The 21,449-nt window shown below is 44.1% G+C and overlaps 1 protein-coding gene across 1 annotated transcript in view; it reads left to right on the plus strand.

Annotated features, from left to right (window-relative positions):
* Positions 1-21,449, plus strand: part of LOC141059913 (diacylglycerol O-acyltransferase 2-like) — a 27,975-nt gene continuing 6,526 nt past the window's right edge. Inside the window, exons 1-3 of the mRNA XM_073556118.1 lie at positions 1-281; positions 15,896-16,024; positions 17,813-17,920. Coding sequence (XP_073412219.1) covers positions 242-281; positions 15,896-16,024; positions 17,813-17,920 — 277 coding nt within the window. The 5' untranslated portion in view covers positions 1-241. The remainder of the gene's footprint in view (positions 282-15,895; positions 16,025-17,812; positions 17,921-21,449) is intronic.

Consider the following 21,449-nt stretch of genomic DNA (forward strand, 5'->3'; position numbering starts at 1 on the left):
ACAGGGTGAGACATCACAGGTACTTACAATAGCGACCAGCTCAATCCATGAACTTCATTTTGACATGATGTGGTTCTAAGTCACTGCAGCAGCCTCAGGACAGTCTGGAGTCCATCTTTTTTGGGATGCTTTAGCCAAGTGCAGCCTTGTTACCCCTGAGGCACATGGATGACATCTCCCACCAGTAGACTAAGAAATCGCCAAAAGTGACAGCAAAAAGGACATCTTATCGCTCGAAGCCATGAAAACAATCATAGCTGCGTATTCCAAGGATCTGCAGGGTGAGTCTCTGCAAGAATTCATATCATAGTATGTGGCAGATATTTTTAATAGTAAATCACTGATAGAAATCTGGTACACAATGTATGATTGTATCCCACCTAAGAAGAAAAACTTTTTCATCTTTCTCTGATGGGGGATTCCTCTCATGTTTTAATCTAAAATATAAAAGTAGGAATGTAAAATAGAAATACATTTGATAAATAAAGTCTACACACCCCTGTTAAAGTTCCTGATTTTGTCATATAAATAAATCATACCAAGAAGAATCAGTTCAGAACTTATGTCAGCATGCTGCATATGGCTGCGTAGAACATCGAAGACTCGCCAATGCAAGTCAATGGGTGCAAGAAAAAAAACATGGACTGCCCACGGACCATGAGTATAGGGCTGCCGCTAGGAATTTTGGGGCCCCATACTGGTAAAATTTTCGGGGCCCCCTTGAGACTCCACCCTGGCTTCACCCCAGCCCTGCCTCCCCCCCTAGAACTGTCCAAAGTCCCACCGCTCTCTCTTGTAAAAACTCCACTTCTCACCACTCACACATTAACCGTTCCTATCACCAGATCACACATATAGCCGGCAGCTTTTGTTTTGGCCAAAAGATTTTTTAAGCCGATACCGTAACACAGTAGACTCTTTTGGTCGTGCCCTAATCTACTGTAACCTATTAAATATTTGTTAAAATGTGATACAATTTAGGTATATTTTTATTTTTCAATTTTTAAAATGACCAATAATGCCACATATAAGGAACAAATACCGCCACACCATGACCAGACCACACATTACCACCACATGGTGACTGAATACTACAATACTAATCAGTAATAAAAAAAACCACGATGCTATCACCATAAGTGCCATTATACACAGGAGATCTGTGCACTGTCTGTATACAGGTAATACAGTGATCAATGACATTATACACAGGGCCTCTATACAGCGTATAGTGTCAGTGTTCAGGTAACACACTAACTCACTAGTGACGTCTCTAGGTGAATTCTTTCATCTTTGCTTTTCATCTTTCATCCAGCACAGACCGCCATCACTTCTTCCAGCCAGGGCTAGTCTCTGCAGGAAATAACACAGTTACCTAGAGCTCCACTTGCAGAACACATTACTTATTTTTGCCAACTTCTACATTACTTCACATGAAGAAAAAAAGGCGACAGTGTCGCTTTACACAGTAACAGGACCGCCCCCCCCAATTAAAACAGTATACTCAAAAAATAAAATAAATACATCACTGCAGTAATAATATCCCTTAATTAGAACCTGTGGTAATAATATCCCCCATCCTAGCCCCCGTGTGTCTCATTCCTGGCTTCAGTCATACGTTCTCCCATCCCACCCTCATGAGTATCCATTCTGCCCCATATGATCTCCCCATCTGTTTCCATTGTATCCATCCTTCCCCATGATCCTGCACAATCTGTCTCCAATCCTGCCCCCAGTATCTCCAGTCATGCCCCCATGTCTTTGATCCTGCCCCCTGTGTTTCCCATCATGCCCCGTATCTCCATTCTGCCCCGTGTCTCCAATCATGCCTCATATCTCATTCTGCCCATTCCTGTGTCTCACTGTCACATTCTGCCCCGTTTCCATTCTGCCCCCTCCTGTGTCTCACTGTCACATTCTGCCCCATCATGTCCAGCATTCTGCCCCCATCGTGTCCAGCATTCTGCCCCCATCGTGTCCAGCATTCTACCCCCATCGTGTCCAGCATTCTGCCCCATCGTGTCCAGCATTCTGCCCCATCGTGTCCAGCATTCGGCCCCATCGTGTCCAGCATTCTGCCCCCATTGTGTCCAGCATTCTTCCCCCATCGTGTCCAGCATTCTTCCCCCATCGTGTCCAGCATTCTTCCCCCATCGTGTCCAGCATTCTTCCCCCATCGTGTCCAGCATTCTTCCCCCCATCGTATCCAGCATTCTTCCCCCATCGTATCCAGCATTCTTCCCCCATCGTGTCCAGCATTCTTCCCCCATCGTATCCAGCATTCTTCCCCATCTTGTCCAGCATTCTTCCCCCATCTTGTCCAGCACTCTGCCCCATCGTGTCCAGCATTCTGCCCCATTGTGTCCAGCATTCTGCCATCTGCCCTGGTCCCCCCGGATCGCCACTCTCAATAAATAAAAAGAAAAAAATGAAAGCTGAAAGTCTGAACTTCAACTGCATCTGAATTGTTTTGTTTAAAATTCATTGTGGTAATGTCTAGAACCAAAATTAGAAAAATGTTGTCTCTGTCCAAACTTTCACGTGAAGTTTACAGCTGTTTAGGCTTGTGTAATAAATAAAAATATGAAAAAATAATGTGCTCCCCCCTATTTTTTGATAACCAGCCAAGGTAAAGCAGACAGCTGTGGGTTGATATTATCAGGCTGGGAAGGTCCATGGTTATTGGTCCTTTCCCTGCCTAAAAATACCAACCCACAGCCCCCCAGAGATGGAACATCACATTAGATGCGCCAATTCCTGCCCTTCACCTTTGCTCTTCCTGATGGCCCTGGTGCGTTGGCAATCTGGGTAATAGTAGTTGGGGTTGATTTCACCTGCGACTTGTCCAAAAACACAGCTGCAATCAACCCCTGGTGTTATAAATGGAGAGGTGTCCATCAGAAACCCCCATTACTAACCCAGTAAATAAAAAGAAAAAAACATGCAAAAATACTTTAATTTAAGCCCTTTACCCCCAAGGGTGGTTTGCATATTAATGACCAGGACAATTTTTAGAAATCTGACCACTGTCCCTTTATGAGGTAATAACTCTGGAACGCTTCCATGGATCCCGGTGATTCTGACATTGTGTTCTCGTGACATATTGTACTTCATGATAGTGATAAAATTTCTTTGATGTTACTTGCATTTATTTGTGAAAAAAATCGGAAATTTGGCAAAAATTTTGAAAATTTTGCAATTTTCCAACTTGATATGTCACATAAAATACTTAATAAGTAACATTTCCCATATGTTTACTTTACATCAGCACAATTTTGGAACCAAAATTTATTTTTGTTAGTAAGTTATAAAGGTTAAAAGTTAAACAGCGATTTCTCATTTTTACAACACCATTTTTTTTTAGGGACCACATCACATTTGAAGTCACTTTGAGGGGTCTATATGATAATACCCAAAAGTTACACAGTTCTAAAAACTGTACCCCCGAACGTGCTCAAAGACACATTCAAGAAGTTTATTAACCCTTCAGGTGCTTCACAGGAATTTTTGGAATGTTTAAAAAAATTAACATTTAACTTTTTTTCACAAAAAACTTACTACAGATCCAATTTTTTTTATTTTACCAAGGGCAACAGGAGAAATTGGATCCCAAATGTTGTTGTGCAATTTCTTCTGAGTACGCTGATACCCCATATATGCAGGTAAACCACTGTTTGGGCGCATGGCAGAGTTTGGAAGAGAAGGAGCGCCATTTGACTTTTCAATACAAAATTGGCTGGAATTGAGATTGGACGCCATGTCGCGTTTGGAGAGCCCCTGATGTGCTTAAACAGTGGAAGCACCCCACAAGTGACACCACTTTGGAAACTAGACCCCCCAATGAACTTATCTAGATGTGTGGTGACCACTTTGAACCCCCAAGTGCTCCACAGAAGTTTCTAACGTAGAGCCGTAAAAATAAAAAATCATATTTTTTCAACAAAAATTATCTTTTCGCCCCCAATTTTGTTTTTTCCCAAGGGTAACAGGAGAAATTGTGGGGGCAAAATTGTTTGGTGAATTGGAACGTGCGGGGTTAAAATTTCACCTCACAACATAGCCTATGATGCTCTCGGGGTCCAGACATGTGACTGTGCAAAATTTTGTGGCTGTAGCTGTGACTGTGCAGATGCCAATACATACATACACTTTTTCCCCATTATGTACCTAGGGGCAAAATTGTTTGGTGAATTGGAACACGTGGGGTTAAAATTTCGCCTCACAACATAGCCTATGACGCTCTCGGGGTCCAGACGAGTGACTTTGCTAAATTTTGCTGCTGTAGCTACAACGGTGCAGATGCCAATACGTACATACACTTTTTCCCCATTATGTAGATAGGGGCAAAATTGTTTGGCGAATTGGAACGCGCGGGATTAAAATTTCGCCTCACAACATAGCCTATGACGCTCTCGGGGTCCAGACGTGTGACTGTGCAAAATTTTGTGGCTGTAGCTACGACGGTGCAGATACCAATACATACACTTTTTCCCCATTATGTAACTAGGGGCAAAATTGTTTGGTTAAATTGGAACACGTGGGGTTAAAATTTCGCCTCTCAACATAGCCTATGACGCTCTCGGGGTCCAGACGTGTGACTATGCAAAATTTTGTGGCTGTAGCTACGACGGTGCAGATGCCAATACATACATACACTTTTTCCCCATTATGTAGATAGGGGCAAAATTGTTTGGTGAATTGGAACACGTGGGGTTAATATTTCGCCTCACAACATAGCATATGACGCTCTCGGGGTCCAGACGTGTGACTGTGCAAAATTTTGTGGCTGTAGCTGCGACGGTGCGGATGCCAATCCCGGACATACACACACACATACAAATATACACACACACATTCAGCTTTATATATTAGATATATATATATATATGTCACTGAATCGATATATACACATAGAATAAATGTATATATATACGAGGGGCGCCTTAAAACTTTGAGGCTCACCCATGAAATCTTTTTTGCATGGTCTTGTTTTGCAATGCAATATGTTATTTAGTTAGTTGAATGGTCTCATGGGCAATCTGGATTTATTTTGATTTTTTTTGTTTCCGTTGCAGCATTTTAAAGTTGGGTCGCAAGGCTGAAATATGGAAATGGAGAAGTTGGCAAAGTTCACACATCCACTGCTGCAATTCACTCCTGTGGTTTCCAACTGCTTCAGCACCCACCCTATTCCCCTGATTTGGCTCCCTCGGACTATCACCTATTCCCACAGATGAAAAAGCACCTTGGTGGAAGGTGGAATTGCCGCCATTGCAGCCATTGCAACAGCCGATGTGTGAACTTTGCCAACTTCTCCATTTCCATATTTCAGCCTTGCGACCCAACTTTAAAATGCTGTAACGGAAACAAAAAAAATCAAAATAAATCCATATTGCTCATGAGTCCATTCAACTAACTAAATAACATATTGTATTGCAAAACAAGACCATGCAAAAAGATTACATGGGTGGGCCTCGAAGTTTTCAGGCGCCCCTCGTATATGTATACAGTATATATGTCACTGACATATATATATATATTTACACACATCTATTCTATGTGTATATATCTATTCTAATCTAGTCTGTCACTCTGTGATTATACTGTACGTGGCAGATCATTTGTCGGCTTTTAATCTATCTGTATATGTGGCGCACCTGAGGCTCAGTCGCCACAGAGGTACTGCACCTCCTCCTGAGGTGTGGTACCCCACCATCCAGGTAAGTTGGAGGCTCCTGACCACACTCCAACACCTGCATCCCACACAACACAGTAGTTCAGCAAAGCCACATTGCGGCTCCCTGCTTGGACTGTAGCAGAGCACCTTTAGTGGCTCCTTGCTTGGAACACTAAACGTGTTGGGAGGCGGGTGGAGTTAGAATACATAAAAGAGGGGGAAGGTTTAGAATTTGGGTCAGTCAGTTCGAGTCAGTCACTCAGAGAGGAGTGAGGAAAGAAGATCCCTGGAAGAGGGATGGAGGAAGGAGGTCCTGCAGCAGATCTCAGTGACCTGGGTCTGCTGGCACAGGAAAGGAAAGAGGGAGAAAGGCATTGAACCGAAACCTGATCTTCCATAAGAAGGAAAGACTTGTACGGATCGTAGCAGTAAAAGGGAACAGAAGACGTGGGTTGGAGGAAGAACCCTGCCTAGAAGTTCTAAGCGCAAGGCCGGTGCCCGGTCCCCGAGGTTGTATGGACACTAATGGTTCTACAGCAGACACCGGTGGAGTAATGAGCTGTAAATGCACTACTCCCATCTAAGACTTGGGGGTACAACAGCAACATTGATAGTGAGCCGGGACTCAGGAGTAAGGAGTCCCCGAAGCAGGCTACAGCTGTCTGCCGTACAAGTAGAGTTCTTGGGAACATCTGTCAGGAGGCACTCCAGTGTAACTCAGTACTAGGAGTACTTCACCCTTAAAGGCGCTATAAGAGGAGACGTTCAGAAAGGCACATGTTGGCGGAGTGTTGGAAGGGAGCATTCCATCTGGCCTGGAGGTTGATTGAGTCCCTGACCCGGAGGACACAGCATGGAGGCAGGCACCTGTGTGTACTACAGACTGTGAGTAAAGCTTTGGAACTACAAGCCCTGGTGTCCTCCATTCATTCTTGCGCCAACGCACCCAGCACCGCTACATCTGGGTACCAGCTCCCACACCGCTCGTGCCTCTCCTCTTCCCCCTACATCTACACTGCCCTGGGGCTCCAGCTCCACCTGTGGGGAGCTTCACCATCTTGGCTGCAACACACCACCAGCCCCAGAGGATCTGCATGCAGCGTCGGCTCAACATCTCACTTGCCGAACACCACAGGTGGCGTCACGAACTATTCATTCAAACCATTACATTGACCCCATTACTTGGGCGCCCAGGGCCACGGACCGGGCCCCCGCTGCTGTGACACATCCCGCTGATACCGGCCCGATACCGAGCACCCCACAGCCCTGGGAGGGCGACCCATATATATATATATATATATATATATATATATATATATATATATACAGCTCTGGCAAAAAATTAAGAGACCACTGCAAAGTTTTATATAAATCAGCTTCTCTACCTGCATGTCTGACAGCCATTCCATTCCAGTGTCAGTTGAATTCCAACCAGAGTACACCTCATTCTACTTAATGAGCTTCTGATTAGGTGATCACCTGAACCAAATCTTATTTAACGAAGGAAATTATTAAAAACCCTGCTGTGGTGTTCACAATCCTCTTACAATAGGACAAGCTGATGGCAAAACAAGTTCTAGTAATATCCCAAAAGTAATAGGAATGAGAAAGTAACTTTTATCCATGCCAAAGGAGTTGAAAAGAAAAGTCTTGACTGAGAAAAAGAAGGGCTCAATTCTGACTTTCCTAGCAGAGGGATACAGTGAGCGTCATGTTGCCTCCATCCTTAAAATTTCTAAGACGTCTATTACAACAAGGTCAAACAGCAGACATTGGGGACAACAAAGCTACAGACCAATAGAGGGCAGAAATGACACTCCACTGACCGGGATGACCGTCATCTTATTCGAATGTCACTCAGCAACCGCAGGATGACATAAAGTGACCTATAAAAGGAATGGCAAATGGCAGCTGGGGTGAAGTGCACGGCAAGAACAGTTCGTAACAGGCTCCTAGAGGTAGGGCTCAAGTCATCTAAAGCTAGAAAAAAGCCTTTTATCAATGAGAAGCAAAGGAGAGCCAGGCTGAAGTTTGCCAAAGACCATAAGGATTGAACCATAGAGGACTGGAGTAAGGTAATCTTCTCTGATGAGTCTAATTTTCAGCTTTGCCCAACACCTGGTCAACTAATGGTTAGATGGAGACCTGGAGAGGCGAACAAGCCACAGTGTCTTACATCCACTGTGACATTTGGTGGAGATGATCTGGGGAAGCTTCAGCAAGGCTGGAATTGGGCAGGTTAATCTTTGTGAAGGACGTATGAATCAAGTCGCATACAAGGTTATCCTGGAAAAACAGTTGATTCCTTCTGCTCAGGCAATGTTCCTCAACTCTGAGGACTGGTTTTTCCAGCAGGACAATGTGACTTGCCACACAGCTAGGTCAATCAATGTGTGGATGAAGGACCACCACATCAAATCCCTGTTATGGCCAGCCCAATCTAAAGACCTGAACCCCTTTGAAAACCTCTGGAATGTAATCAAGAGGAAGATGGATAGTCACAAGACATCAAACAAAGAAGAACTGCTTACATTTTTGTGCCTGGAGTGGCCTAAGGTCACCCAAAAGCAGTGTGAAAGACTGGTGGAAAGCATGCCAAGACGCATGAAAGCTGTGAGTAAAAATCACGGTTATTCCACAAAATATTGATTTCTGAACAATTCCTGAGTTAAAACATTAGTATTGTTGTCTCTAAGTGATTATGAACTTGTTTTCTTAGCATTATTTGAGGTCTGCAAGCACTGCATTTTTTTATTATTTTTACCATTTCTCATTTTCTAAAAATAAATACAAAATTTAGTGCTTGGAAATTCGGAGACATGTTGTCAGTAGTTTATAGAATAAAAGGGCAATTACATTTTACTCCAAAATATACCTATAAAGAGAAAAATCAGACAATCTGAAAATTTTGCAGCGATCTCTTAATTTTTGCCAGAGCTGTGTGTATATATATATATATATATATATATGTGTGTGTGTGTTTTGAAGAATATTTCATTTTAATACAATGTGTAAAGGACAGGGAACTGTTGTATGTAAAAGCTCATGTAAAAATCGCATTGCATACGGATTGCATACGTATGTCATACGGATGTTCCATTTAAAAATCTCACATAAATCGCATGACACTCGCATGGCACTCATCCATTTTTATCGGTCCGGAAATCGGACCGTTTTATTTTCTCGCATATGGGTATGTACCCTGAGTACGATTACAGTGATACCTCATTTATATCTTTTTTTTATGTTTTGGCGCTTTTATACAATAAAAACTATTTTATATAAAAAATAATTATTTTTGGATCGCTTTATTCTGAGAGCTATAACTTTTTTATTTTTCCAGTAATGGAGCTGTACTGGGGCTTGTTTTTTGCTGGACAAGATGAGATTTTCAGCGGTACCACGTTTATTTATATCCACTTTTTTTATCGCATGCTATTCCACTTTTTGTTCGGCGGTATAATGATAAAGCATTGTTTTTTGCCTTTTTTTTATGTTGGCCACTAAAGGGGTTAACTATTGGGACGGTTTTATAGGTTGGGTCATTACGAACGCGTCAATACCAAATATGAGTACTTTTATTGTTTAGATTTTTTGTCATTCAAATATTAATTTAGTGATTGAACAAATATTGATTTTTTTATTATTTTTTTATATATTTTTACAATTATTTGAATTTTTTTTTACTTTATTCTAACTTTTACACTTGGGACAATCATTTTTTGCATCCTGATCACTTCTATAGCATGCAGATGAAGCAGCATCTGCATGCTATAGAAGCTGTCAGCGCTGCACTCAGTGCAGTGACACTGAGAGACAGCTGATTCTTTCTGTGAGGTAGAACATTTCCCTGCCTGTTTATAAATAGGTAAGGAAATGTTTTACCTCACAGAAAGAATCAGCTGCGATTCCCTACTGTAATGTCTGTATTCTTTTTTGCTTGCTCCCCTGCCCAGTAGCTGTGGTATGATTAGACCAAGTCCCTGTACGGTCAGACATGGCCATTACACAGTACACAGCAGGGACACATTTATAAGATTATCTCAGCACAGGGACATTTTATGTAAACACATCCAATTGTGGAAATTATTATTATTCCAAGATCTATTGTTTAAAATGAACTTTGTGAGTGGGAAAACTCCTTTAAGAAGGAAATGATATTATGCTCCAGAGCAACGAAGCCAGATATTGCAATTGTGCTTCATTTCTTAAAATACATACAGGGGGATGAATTGCTGATGAAAGTTATAACATGAAGTACTAAAACCATTAAAAAACATAAATATATATATAAACACTTATGCAGTTGTACCTACTCATATAAACACACTCACACATGTTTACATACACTGATACATACAGTACATACATGCATGAGTACAATGTGATGAGTTCAATAATTAGCATTGTATGTAAATCCAATTTGTCTCACACTGCTGGAGTATACTGACCTAATTAATTGTGATGCGTCCCACCAGGGGCTAGCATACATCAGTGGAGTAAGTTGCGTCACTTTAGTGGCATAACTTCCTGATGAATTGGACATGCGGGCGTGACTACACCCTGCCCATGATGCACACGTATTGGTGTAACTGGCCAGGACTCGCGTGTAAATGTTAAAGGCGCAGCTGCTGAGTCGCACAAAACTATTATGAATTAAACCAGATTGTTAGTACTAAAAGTAAGGTATTTTTTAGTACCTTAATGAATCTCTGCCATTGTACTCTAAAAACGTATTGGTAATAATATAACAATGTTTCTTCAACCTTTGTTGCAGTTGTTTGACTGTATTGCAGTAAACACGGACATTTCAACAGATAAATAACATAGTGGGAGCTACAATTCATTATAGGGTATGTCCGGGGCTTTAACATTGATGGTCTATCCTTAGGATAAGTCATGAATGTCTGATTGTTGGATGTTTGACACCCGACACACTCCCATATCAGCTGTTCCCGGTTACAAGTGTCCAGAGCTGCTCAATTGCGGACCTGCACAGCACAGCTCTGTCATCTGTATGCTAGCCTCATCTAGGTACTGCACATTCGCCCCTATTCGGATAAATATGGGGTGGATGTGCAGTACCTGGCAGTGGTCAATATTCCATTAGCGGAGCTGTGCTGTGCAAAACTGCAACTGAGCCGCTCTGGCCACTCATAACCAGCAACAGCTGATCAGCGGGGTGTCGGTTGTCGCACCCTGACCAATCAGATATTGATGTCCTATGCTAAGGATAGGCCAGCAATGTTAAAGTACCTGACAACTATTTTAATGATTTGATGGAGAATGCTTATGTGTAACTGTGTGGATGTAACAGTGGTGGGAGCTGATGGATTGCTCCCTGATATGCAAGGGTTAAATGTATTTTTGTGAACTTGTATTTGGTACAGGTACTGTATAATACCCCTGGGGCTGTAGTTAGCTGGGACAGGGTTAACTGAAGTGGCCAGCCCAGTTGGGGAGGGGGAACTGAGTGCTAGTGACAGAGGTAGGAAGTGACAGGCAGGGCAACAGTGTGTAAGCAGCAGGACTGGGGCTGCTAGGGACAACGTGAGCCTAATATTCGAAGCAGTGGATTCCTGCAAATACCCTTCCATGTGATTCCATCTAACAGCCAAGGGAAACCTCAAGATGGACGTCAGGGGCCAGGGGTACACTCAGCTTGTGAAGCTACAGGAAAGGATGGACTCAAACCACATGGTGCGGAAGGTATTGCAATGCAGATATACTGCTAGAGGTGAGGAAGATCCCCAAGGGCTAGGAAAGCCAGAGAGGGGATATGCCAACTGTCCCGAGAACCAAGTTGTATCCACTACCTGTGAGAAAGATGACAACCCATTGGGCCTTATCCCTTATATCTACTGGTAAATAAAAAAAACCATTCAAACAGTAAAAGTTTGGTTTTCATGAACCACACGTGTCTCCTGGATTATTTGCTGCCCTGGTTCCAGACAAAAGATTCCTGGAGTCAGAAGAGGACTGCAGGCCAGAAGTAAGTGGAAAGCACCACATACTTAGCAGCACTCTGGGACTGAGACACCCCTTGCCTGTAGGATGCCAGAGAGAGTGAGGACCAAAGCTAACCCATTATTACCTCACTTGTCTTATGAAAAATATTCTTACAGCGTTTACAATGCTTACTAGTGCAATTATAGAAGAATTCAACAGACTTATTTGAGAATAAGGGCCCCACAATTTGTTATGAAATTTCTTCTTACCCCATAAGTGGCTGGAATCTACTTTTTGGTCGCAGAGTGTGACTTGGATAGGAAGAAGCGCTATGTGACTTTAGGAGTGAAATTATGATTGGAATTTCTTTAGCAGAGCCCATTGTCACAAATGTCTAACACCAACCTGGGGGTAGAAGATGACGGCATATTGTGAATTGCAGAATTTTGTTTCCTTTGGTGTATAAGAGGTTAACGACCCTTTCTATGCTGGTCAGAAACATGCAGCTTCTGATTTGGTCATTAACTCTTTCTATAAAGCCTGGCCAAGCCCCCTCCGCCTTGCCAGTGGAACCTCTGCTTCCTTGCTCTTAGGAGACGCTGCGCTGAATAGGAGTTTGTTGTTGCTACTGGAGATTTGTCTTCTTGTGCTGTGTGCTAAAGTTAAGTAGTTGATGTTTGGAGTTGGAGTTGTGATGTTCCGTAGGCTGTTGTGCATGTATGTTTATCTCCTGTTCCCTTTTCCCATTTAGTTTATTCCTACCGATCCCTATCCTCCTCCCTATTGTTGGTTAGTGCTTTTGTATGATAGAGGTTTTCTGTTATCCCTGTTTTGTCTTTGTCTCTGGTTTACCATTTCTGTCCCATGCCTCATGGGTGGAGGAGAGGACAGATTAGGGTTTTTACAGGAGAATACTAAGGTCAGAGACTCTGGCCTCTCTACCTTTCAGAGTACCCCCGGGACAGGGATAGTTAGCGTCCCACCTCCAGGGACAATTTGAGGCCCCTCTTCCTTACTGAAGAACAATACAGTGTGACACCCATGAGGTGACAGAGCAGCAAAAAAATACCCCATAAGTGACCCAATTTTGGGAACTACCAATCGAGGTGCTCATCTAAGGGTGTATGTAATGATTATTTCAAATCTACATATACCTCACAGAATTTTAGAATATTGGGTCCTCAAAATAACAAATATTTTTACCACTAAAATGTTATATTAACTGCAAATGTTTCATTTTCACAAGGGAAAAAGGGTTAAAAATGGACTGCAGAATTTGTTATGCAATCTCTCTTAAATGCAGCTATATGCCATATATGATTGAAAACTACTGTTTGGTCACACACAGCACAAATTTTCCTGGAATTCACAAGTGGTCAAAATTGTTGGTACCCCTCGTTTAATGACAGAAGAACCCACAATGGTCAAAGAAATAACTTGAATCTGACAAAAGTAATGATAAATCAAAAATCTATGAAAATGAACAAATTAAAGTCAGACATTGCTTTTCAACCATGCTTCTACAGAATTTTTAGAGAAATAAAACTCATGAAATAGGCCTGGATGGAAATGATGGTACCCCTGAAAATAATGTGACAAAAGGGACGTGTTAAATCAAATTGTGTCCACTAATTAGCATCACAGGTTAAACTGCAATACCCAATAATAGGACTTTATCACTTCAAGTCTGCCTGCTTCTTTGTTCTCGGAAAATCTTTGACTAAGGCTAGTGTCCACTAAGGGTACCGTTACACTTAAAGATGCACCAGCGATCCCGACAATGATACGACCTTGTCAGGAATGCTGGTGCATCGCTACAACAGGCAGCTTCACCAGCGATCAGCACCAGCAAGGACGCTGGTATCTAAGGTAAATATCGGGTTACTAAGCGGCACGCATCACTTAGTTACCCGATGTGTACCTTAGAAACCTACGTGCTCACGCCGGGAGCTGCCAGCACGCGGGTTTCTAAGGTACACATCGGGTAACTAAGTGATGCGCGCCGCTTGGTAACCCAATATTTACCTTAGATACCAGCTCCCAACACCTGCTTAGAGCCCTGGGAGCCTCGCTGATCGTTGGCTCCCGCTACCACATGCAGCGATGCGCACTGGCCAGTGGGAGAGCAACGATGAAAAAATGGCCCAGGACAATGCTGCATGATCAGCGATACCCGGCGGGGGGAGGCGGTCGCTGACGAGATCGCTGTGTGTGACGGGGCCTTTATGCTTACGAACTAATATAAAAGAAAAAATTGAGCCCCGGAGAATAGACATATCAATGATGTACTAGTTGAACTAAGAAAATGTTAACAAAAATATTAATCACAGAATATTTTGAGGAGAAATACAATGAAAATATACACTGCTCAAAAAAATAAAGGGAACACTTAAACAACAGACTATAACTCCAATAAATCAAACTTCTGTGAAATCAAACTGTACACTTAGGAAACAACACTGATTGACGATCAATTTCACATACTGTTGTGCAAATGGAATAGACAACAGATGGAAATTATTGGCAATTATCAAGACACTCTTAATAAAGGAGTGGTTCTGCAGGTGGGAACGACAGACCACATCTCAGTACCAATGCTTTCTGGCTGATGTTTTTGTCACTTTTGAATGTTGGTTGTGCTTTCACACTCGTGGTAACATGAGATAGACTCTAAAACCCACACAAGTGGCTCAAGTAGTGCAGCTCATCCAGGATGGCACATCAATGCGAGCTGGGGCAAGAAGGTTTGCTGTGTCTGTCAGCGTAGTGTCCAGAGGCTGGAGGCGCTACCAGGAGACAGGCCAGTACACCAGGAGACATTGAGCGAGCCGTAGGAGGGCAACAACCCAGCAGCAGGACCGCTGCCTCAGCCTTTGTGCAAGGAGGAACAGGAGGAGCACTGCCAGAGCCCTGCAAAATGACCTCCAGCAGGCCACAAATGTGCATGTGTCTGAGTGCCCGACATCCACAGATGGGGGTTGTGCTCATAGCCCAACAACCGTGCAGGTTGCTTGACATTTGCCACAGAACACCAGGATTGGCAAATTCGCCACTGGCACCATGTGCTCTTCACAGATGAAAGCAGGTTCACGCTGTGACAGATGTGACAGAGTCTGGAGACGCCGTGGAGAGCGATCTGCTGCCTGCAACATCCTTCAGCATGAGTGGTTTGACAGTGGGTCAGTAATGGTGTGGGGTGGCATTTCTTTGGAGGGCCGCACAGTCCTCCATGTGCTCGCCAGAGGTAGCCTGACTGCCATTAGGTGCCGAGATGAGATCCTCAGACCCCTTGTGAGACCATATGCTGGTGTGGTTGGCCCTGGGATCCTCCTAAAGCAGGACAATGCCAGACCTCATGTGGCTGAAGTGTGTCAGCAGTTCCTGCAAGATGAAGGCATTGAAGCTATGGACTGACCCACCAGTTCCACAGACCTGAATCCGATTGAGGACATCACGTCTTGCTCCATCCACCAACACCTGGTTGCACCACAGACTGTCCAGGAGTTGGCGGATGCTTTAGTCCAGGTTTGGGAGGAGATCCTTCAGGAGACCATACGTCGCCTAATCAGGAGCATGCCCAGGCTTTGTAGGTAGGTCATACAGGCACGTGGAGGCCACACACTACTGAGCATCATTTCCTTGTCTTGAGGTATTTCCACTGAAGTTGGATCAGCTTGTAATTTGATTTTCCACTTGGATTTTGAGTATTCTTCCAAATCCAGACATCCATGGGACTTTAATTTTGATTTACATTGATCATTTTTATGTTTTCTTGTTCTCAACGCATGCCACTATGTCATGAATAAAGATTTGCAGCTGCGATATTTCATTCAGTGATATCTACGATGTGGTATCTTAGTGTTCCCTTTATTTTTGTAAGCAGTGTATTATGCCGTAGATACTTGGAAGATCACACTAATAAAGTCAGAGATCACGGATTTCTAGAACAGAGCGGCTACTTGTTCTCATTTTTCTTAAAAAATTTGATAGTACATAGGAATTGATTAAACTTATTATGTCTTATATAGGTGAAAGAGGCGCTTTGCCCACCTTCCAGCATCCTGTACCCCCGCATCACTGCCAGCAGCCTCTCTGTACTTGTTCACAGATCCTAACCATATATTTATTGATGACTTTTGGATTTTGGTCTGGTCTGTGAAGAGTAGCTCCATATAAAAAGTACAAACATTGATATTTTCATATTAAGTAAAGATATTGGCATTAATCTACACAAGAGCTTTCTGTTCATTATGATCTTCTGCATTTTAGGGAGCAGTCTCACGCTGCGTTCGGCTCTGCACTCTCTATCCGCTGCCACTACACCACCCCAAGAGCAGCGCCGATCATGTCTACAACTCTTCTCTATCATTCAGTGGATATTTTCCTTTTTACTGTTGGGTAAGTTGTATACAGTACAATGCTGTCAAAACTTTCCATTAGTTTCTACAGAACTTCTCTTGATAGATGCTTAGATATTCGTGGACGTCTTGGTTCCGGCAGTTGGTGGTGTTTACAGGTCACAAATCCCTACCGATGTAGATGTCATTCTTAAGCAGATCTATTATTAAAATATTCTTCCATACCATTTCACAAAACGATGGTTAGAGAAAATGTTCAAGTTTTTACATTGATCTCCTATCCTCAGGGCCGTATTTTCGGTCCCAGTGTGATGCAACAAAACATCAGATCGCACTCAGCCAAGCAAGTCAATAAGTCCATGGAATTTCATGGAAACCATCAGCCTGCACTCGGATTACATCTAACTGTACTCCGATCTCCATGAATTGACAGAATGAGAGGATGGAAAAATGTTTTCTTCTGTTCATCCGCGAAACTTGAATCCCACTATGTGATCCCACACTGATCACTGTGTGATTTGTACAATCGACCCAATCCTCTCAAATGAGAGAATACATGGTCGTCTGCACCTACCCTAAGAAAATAAGCGTGTGATTTGTGGGGGGTCCCACACAAAGTCCTCCCACCTGTCGGCACATCGAAGGGGCAGACGTGCTGACAAGATGGCCTCGGACCCTTCACTACAGTTCACACACGTGAGTATGTGCCTGGTACTGCACTAAGCCCATTCAGGTGAAATGGGAAAAGGTGTAAAACCAGGTAATGCATGGAAATGTTTGGGTGTGGATCTAAGAAGTAGTGATCATACATTGGTAGTCATTAAGGATAAACTGTCAGTGTAAGATCTCAGAAAAATCCTTTAACCCTTCCTAATCTTTACATTTATGACTCAATGAGAAAGATGTTAATGTGAGCAGCGATAAAATTACAGCCTTTTACAGCAGTGCTCACATCAAAGTTTTTATCTTCTCAATATATTGCAATCATTATATTATACATCACTGTGTACTAACAATTAATAACCTTTATTTTTATATAGCGCTAACATATTCCACAGCGCTTTACAGTTTGCACACATTATCATCGCTGTCACCAATGGGGCTCACAATCTAAATTCCCTATCTTTGGAATGTGGGAGGAAACTGGAGTACCCGTAGGAAACCCACGCAGCTGTTGTCCTTGGTGGGATTCAAACCCACCAAGGACAAGGCTGCAGTGCTATCTACTGAGCCACCGTGCTGCCATGCTCATTTTGCCTTTCCACCCAGATAATTTTTAAGGTTTTCCATTAGTTCTATGAGATCACGTGATTAAATACTGGCTAGCCGAATCTTTCTAAGCTCTGTGTAGAAACAGGAGGTCAATTTTCCTTGTATGAGTCAAAAGTCACTGCAAAAGTCCCTAGAGGGAGCAGCAGGATCAGGAGGTGAAGAGGGGAATGATAAATGCAGGAGCAAGAGACTTCCTGTTTCTATTTAGAGCAGAGAAAAGAGACAAATTATCTGGGTAGAAAGGCAAAATGAGCAATTGTAAGTACACAGTGCTATATAATATGATGACTGCAATATATTAAGAGGATAAAAACATTGATGGGAGTGATGCTTTAACTATACTGCATGGTTAATGGTGGAAAACAAAAAACCTAGACATTCAGGGCTATATAGCAGGTTCTGGGTGCTTGCCCAAATTTACTGATTTACATTACATTTTAAGCCTACAGCTTGACTTCCACTTTAAAGAAATGTTGAATACCTATTGAAATTTTAGGACTGGTTCTGAGAAACACTGATATGTAGACTATGAAACCATGTTTTATGTCCCCCCCAGGATTCTTGTCTCTTATAGCGCTTACTTTCCTGTTCTTCACACATCTCTGGCCAATATCTGCTATGTATTTCACCTGGATTTTATTTGATTGGGACACACCAGAAACAGGTAAAAAAATATGATCTTGTGTTAAAGGATTAATAGCAAACATCTCTGATAACATGTAATAAAAAGTCACTATCTGGGTTAACAAAACTGTCCAACCGCTGTTTTCATGGCCCTGACGGGCTTCCAAATCTTAGCATGACATGGTGATAGTGTGCCATAATATTATGATCAGTGAGGTCTGACTTCTGGAACTCTGCACAGTGATGTTTTAGTGATATGTCATCAGTGGGAAAACCCATTATTGGGAAATTCTCAGTCCATTAATGTTACACTAAGATAACAGCAGAAAATATAGAATCCAGGAAAACTGACATCTTGTTGGGTTTTCATTGTTTATCACAATTAGCACTGGTATTGCTTCACCATTTATTGCAAGTGCAACTTGACAAAGTAATGTAACATTAATTGCAAACGGGTACAAAAGGGAAATACCAGGGCAAGCTCCACGTTCAGCACTGACAGCTCTACTGACCTGGCATGTGTTTCTCCATCCCATGATAACACCATTATATTGGCCTTTTATTGTTTAAGGGTTGGGTGGAATTCACAAAGTGCCCGCTCTGCCTTCTTTATTGCAGACACAGTATGCAGAACAGAAGCTGGAGTCTGTACAACGCTTTCACTGTGGCTGCCAGGAGGCAAAGCGTGAACATTGTGCCCCCCATACTCAAAGTACGTAGAGCCGTACACCAGGTATGGTGAATGGAGCTAAGTAGTTATTGCAGCACAGTTCTGCATCTGTTTCTACAGAAAGACCATCAAATAGCGGAATTCACACTTCTACAATAGTTTTGTAAATTACATTTCCAGTTTTAAAGTGAAAAAAAAAAAAAAACCTAGTTACTCCCTAAGGGAGTGAGGTCTCCAGACACTAATTTCTTGCATCCGCTGACACTGTAGTAACACTACATTGTGACGAGCGTCAGCTTACGCTGAGTCGTTTCTTCTTTCTTGAAATAGTGGACCCTCTGGGCCGTGGAACCCACCCACCTAGGGTGAGCTAACCTAGTGAGAAGCCACCCCCTATACAGGGAGTGTCAGGGGCAGGACCAAGGGGGTGAGCCACCACAGCAGCTGGACCAGACGGCCGGCTCAAGGAAACAAGACAAGGCGAGACTAAACGTAGATTCAAAGAAACTTAATTTAAGGAAGGCTTCAGGGATAACATCAGGTACAAACATAACCAGAACAGGGACAACATAGCAAGGTGCGTGCAAGGGCACGCCAAGGTCCAAGCATGGTCCGAGCAGATGGTAGGCGGAGGCACGATGACATCAGACTCCGGACAGCAAGCGAAGATCAACCGGGACATCAGGTTCTGAAGCTCTGTAGGCAATCATCAGGATCCGGACATCCGAAAGTCAGTCAGGGTTCCATGCAAGGAAACAAGACAGGGTTAACGACATGTTGCGTGTCAATGGACACGCCAGGTTTGGGTTCACAGGACAGACCTGTGCATGCCAAGGGGCATGCCAGAGACCGGGTACAAGGACGGTGGCCTGCGCGTGCAGAGGACACGCCAGGGAGAGACAGGGTACGGTGGCATCGGAATCCGGGTGCAGGCATCGACCGACAGGATCCAGGAATCAGGCTGCAGACATCAGCTCCGGACATCAGGCGGCAGTCATCTAGGTCCGGACCTCTGGCAGCGGTCGGCAGGTTACGGAATCCGGCAGGCAGGACAGGGTTCAGAGCAGAGCAAAGTAAGCAAAAGAGTTGTGCAAGAGTAGCACGAAAAGGCACAGTGCGAGAACCAGCGTGAGTGCAAGAGAGCACGGAGACCATGGCTGGGGGCACGGGCAGGTGGTACCGACGATGGCATTTGCAGGCAGGCACGACTAGAGGCGGCACCGATGCGAGGCCACGCAGCCAGACCACTATAGCACTGGACGGGGCACGGCTGAGGCACACAGGCGAGCACGGCTAGAGGCGGTACGGCTGAGGCACACCAGACAGGCACAGGCAACCAGGCACGTGCACAGAGGCACGGAGCCACAAGGCAGGGCTAGGCAAAGGTACAGGACAGAGACGCGTGCGATACCGCACGGCAAAGCCTAGTACGAAAAGTGCAAGAGCGCACGAAACATCAGAGCCAAGGTATAGAGTTGAGGAAAGGACCCTGCGCATGCAAAGGACATGTCAGGGACAGGTACGAAGCGAGGCCTGCGCGTACCTAGGGGTACGCCAGGGATGGGTACAGACCTGCACGTGTAGAGACACGCCAGGGACAAGGACAGAGACAGAGTCTAGCAGCGGAGCGTAGGCCGAAGCCCAGAGCCGGGCCAAGGATGGACCTTGGTACTAGACAGGGTACAGAGCGGAGACCTGCACGTGTAAGGAGACACGCCAGGAACAGGAACAGAACGGAGGCCTGCACGTGTAGAGACACTCCAGGGACAGAGACAGTCTAGCAGCGGAGCGTAGGCTGAAGCCCAGAGCCGGCCCAAGGAAGGACCTTGGGACTAGACAGGGTATAGAGCGGAGACCTGCACGTGTAGACAGACACGTCAGGGACAAGGACAGAACGGGGCCTGCACGTGTAAGGAGATACGTCAGGGACAGGGTACAGAGACGGGTACCTGAAGCCACAAAGCAAAGCGAGACAGGAAACATGGAAAGAAACACGGAACAGAGTCAGAGCAAACAAGGACTACAAGGCAAAGCAAGGCAAAGACAAAACATGGCACGAAGGACAAACAATAGACAAGGCACGAGACAAGAGACGGAATACGAGCACGGAGCGAGTGCAGAGACGCACTACAGAGCAAGGTGCAAGGGCACAGAATAGAGGGAGCAACCCCACAGACCAAACAGCCATGCAGAGAAGCAACACAGTACTCAGGCCCTGAGCAAAGGAAGGGGTGGTCTGATATAGGGCACAGCACCTCCTCTTCCTGGTCAGGACCAGGGGAGAACTTCCTAGTTCAGATGCTCCAGGATCACAGAGCGCAGTCACATGATCAGGGTTTCAGACATGACGAGATGATCACCGAACCAGACAGTGCAGGATCCTAGGAACGACACATGATCAGGGATTCTAGACATGACGAGATGATTGCAGAACCAGACAGTGCAGGATCCTAGGAAAGGTCACATGATCAGAGTTTCAGACATGACGAGATGATTGCAGAACCAGACAGTGCAGGATCTTAGGAAACGTCACATGATCAAGGCTTCAGATATGACGAGATGATTGCAGAACCAGACAGTGCAGGATCCTAGGAAACGTCACATGATCAAGGTTTCAGACATGACGAGAAGATCCCAGAAGGCAAAGCAGAAACGCAGGCATCTTGCAGCTCAGCAGACATGAGGTGAGTGTGCACACTGCTCTAGGGAACAAGCAGGATAGCAGACAAGATATGCGCATGCACATCGCTCCAGGAGTTCTTGTGACAAAACAGACATGGCAGACATGGTGGACATGACATACATGTTGTATTCCATTCTTTCTATCTTCATGGTCAGCTCACCAGAACATATTGTTGTTGACACCTGCTGTATTTTGTCCTGCATGTCCTAATCTATT

The sequence above is a fragment of the Dendrobates tinctorius genome, unplaced genomic scaffold (genome assembly GCF_039654945.1).
Source record: "Dendrobates tinctorius isolate UK_male_01 unplaced genomic scaffold, ASM3965494v1 ptg000231l, whole genome shotgun sequence".
Taxonomy (NCBI): Eukaryota; Metazoa; Chordata; class Amphibia; order Anura; family Dendrobatidae; genus Dendrobates; species Dendrobates tinctorius.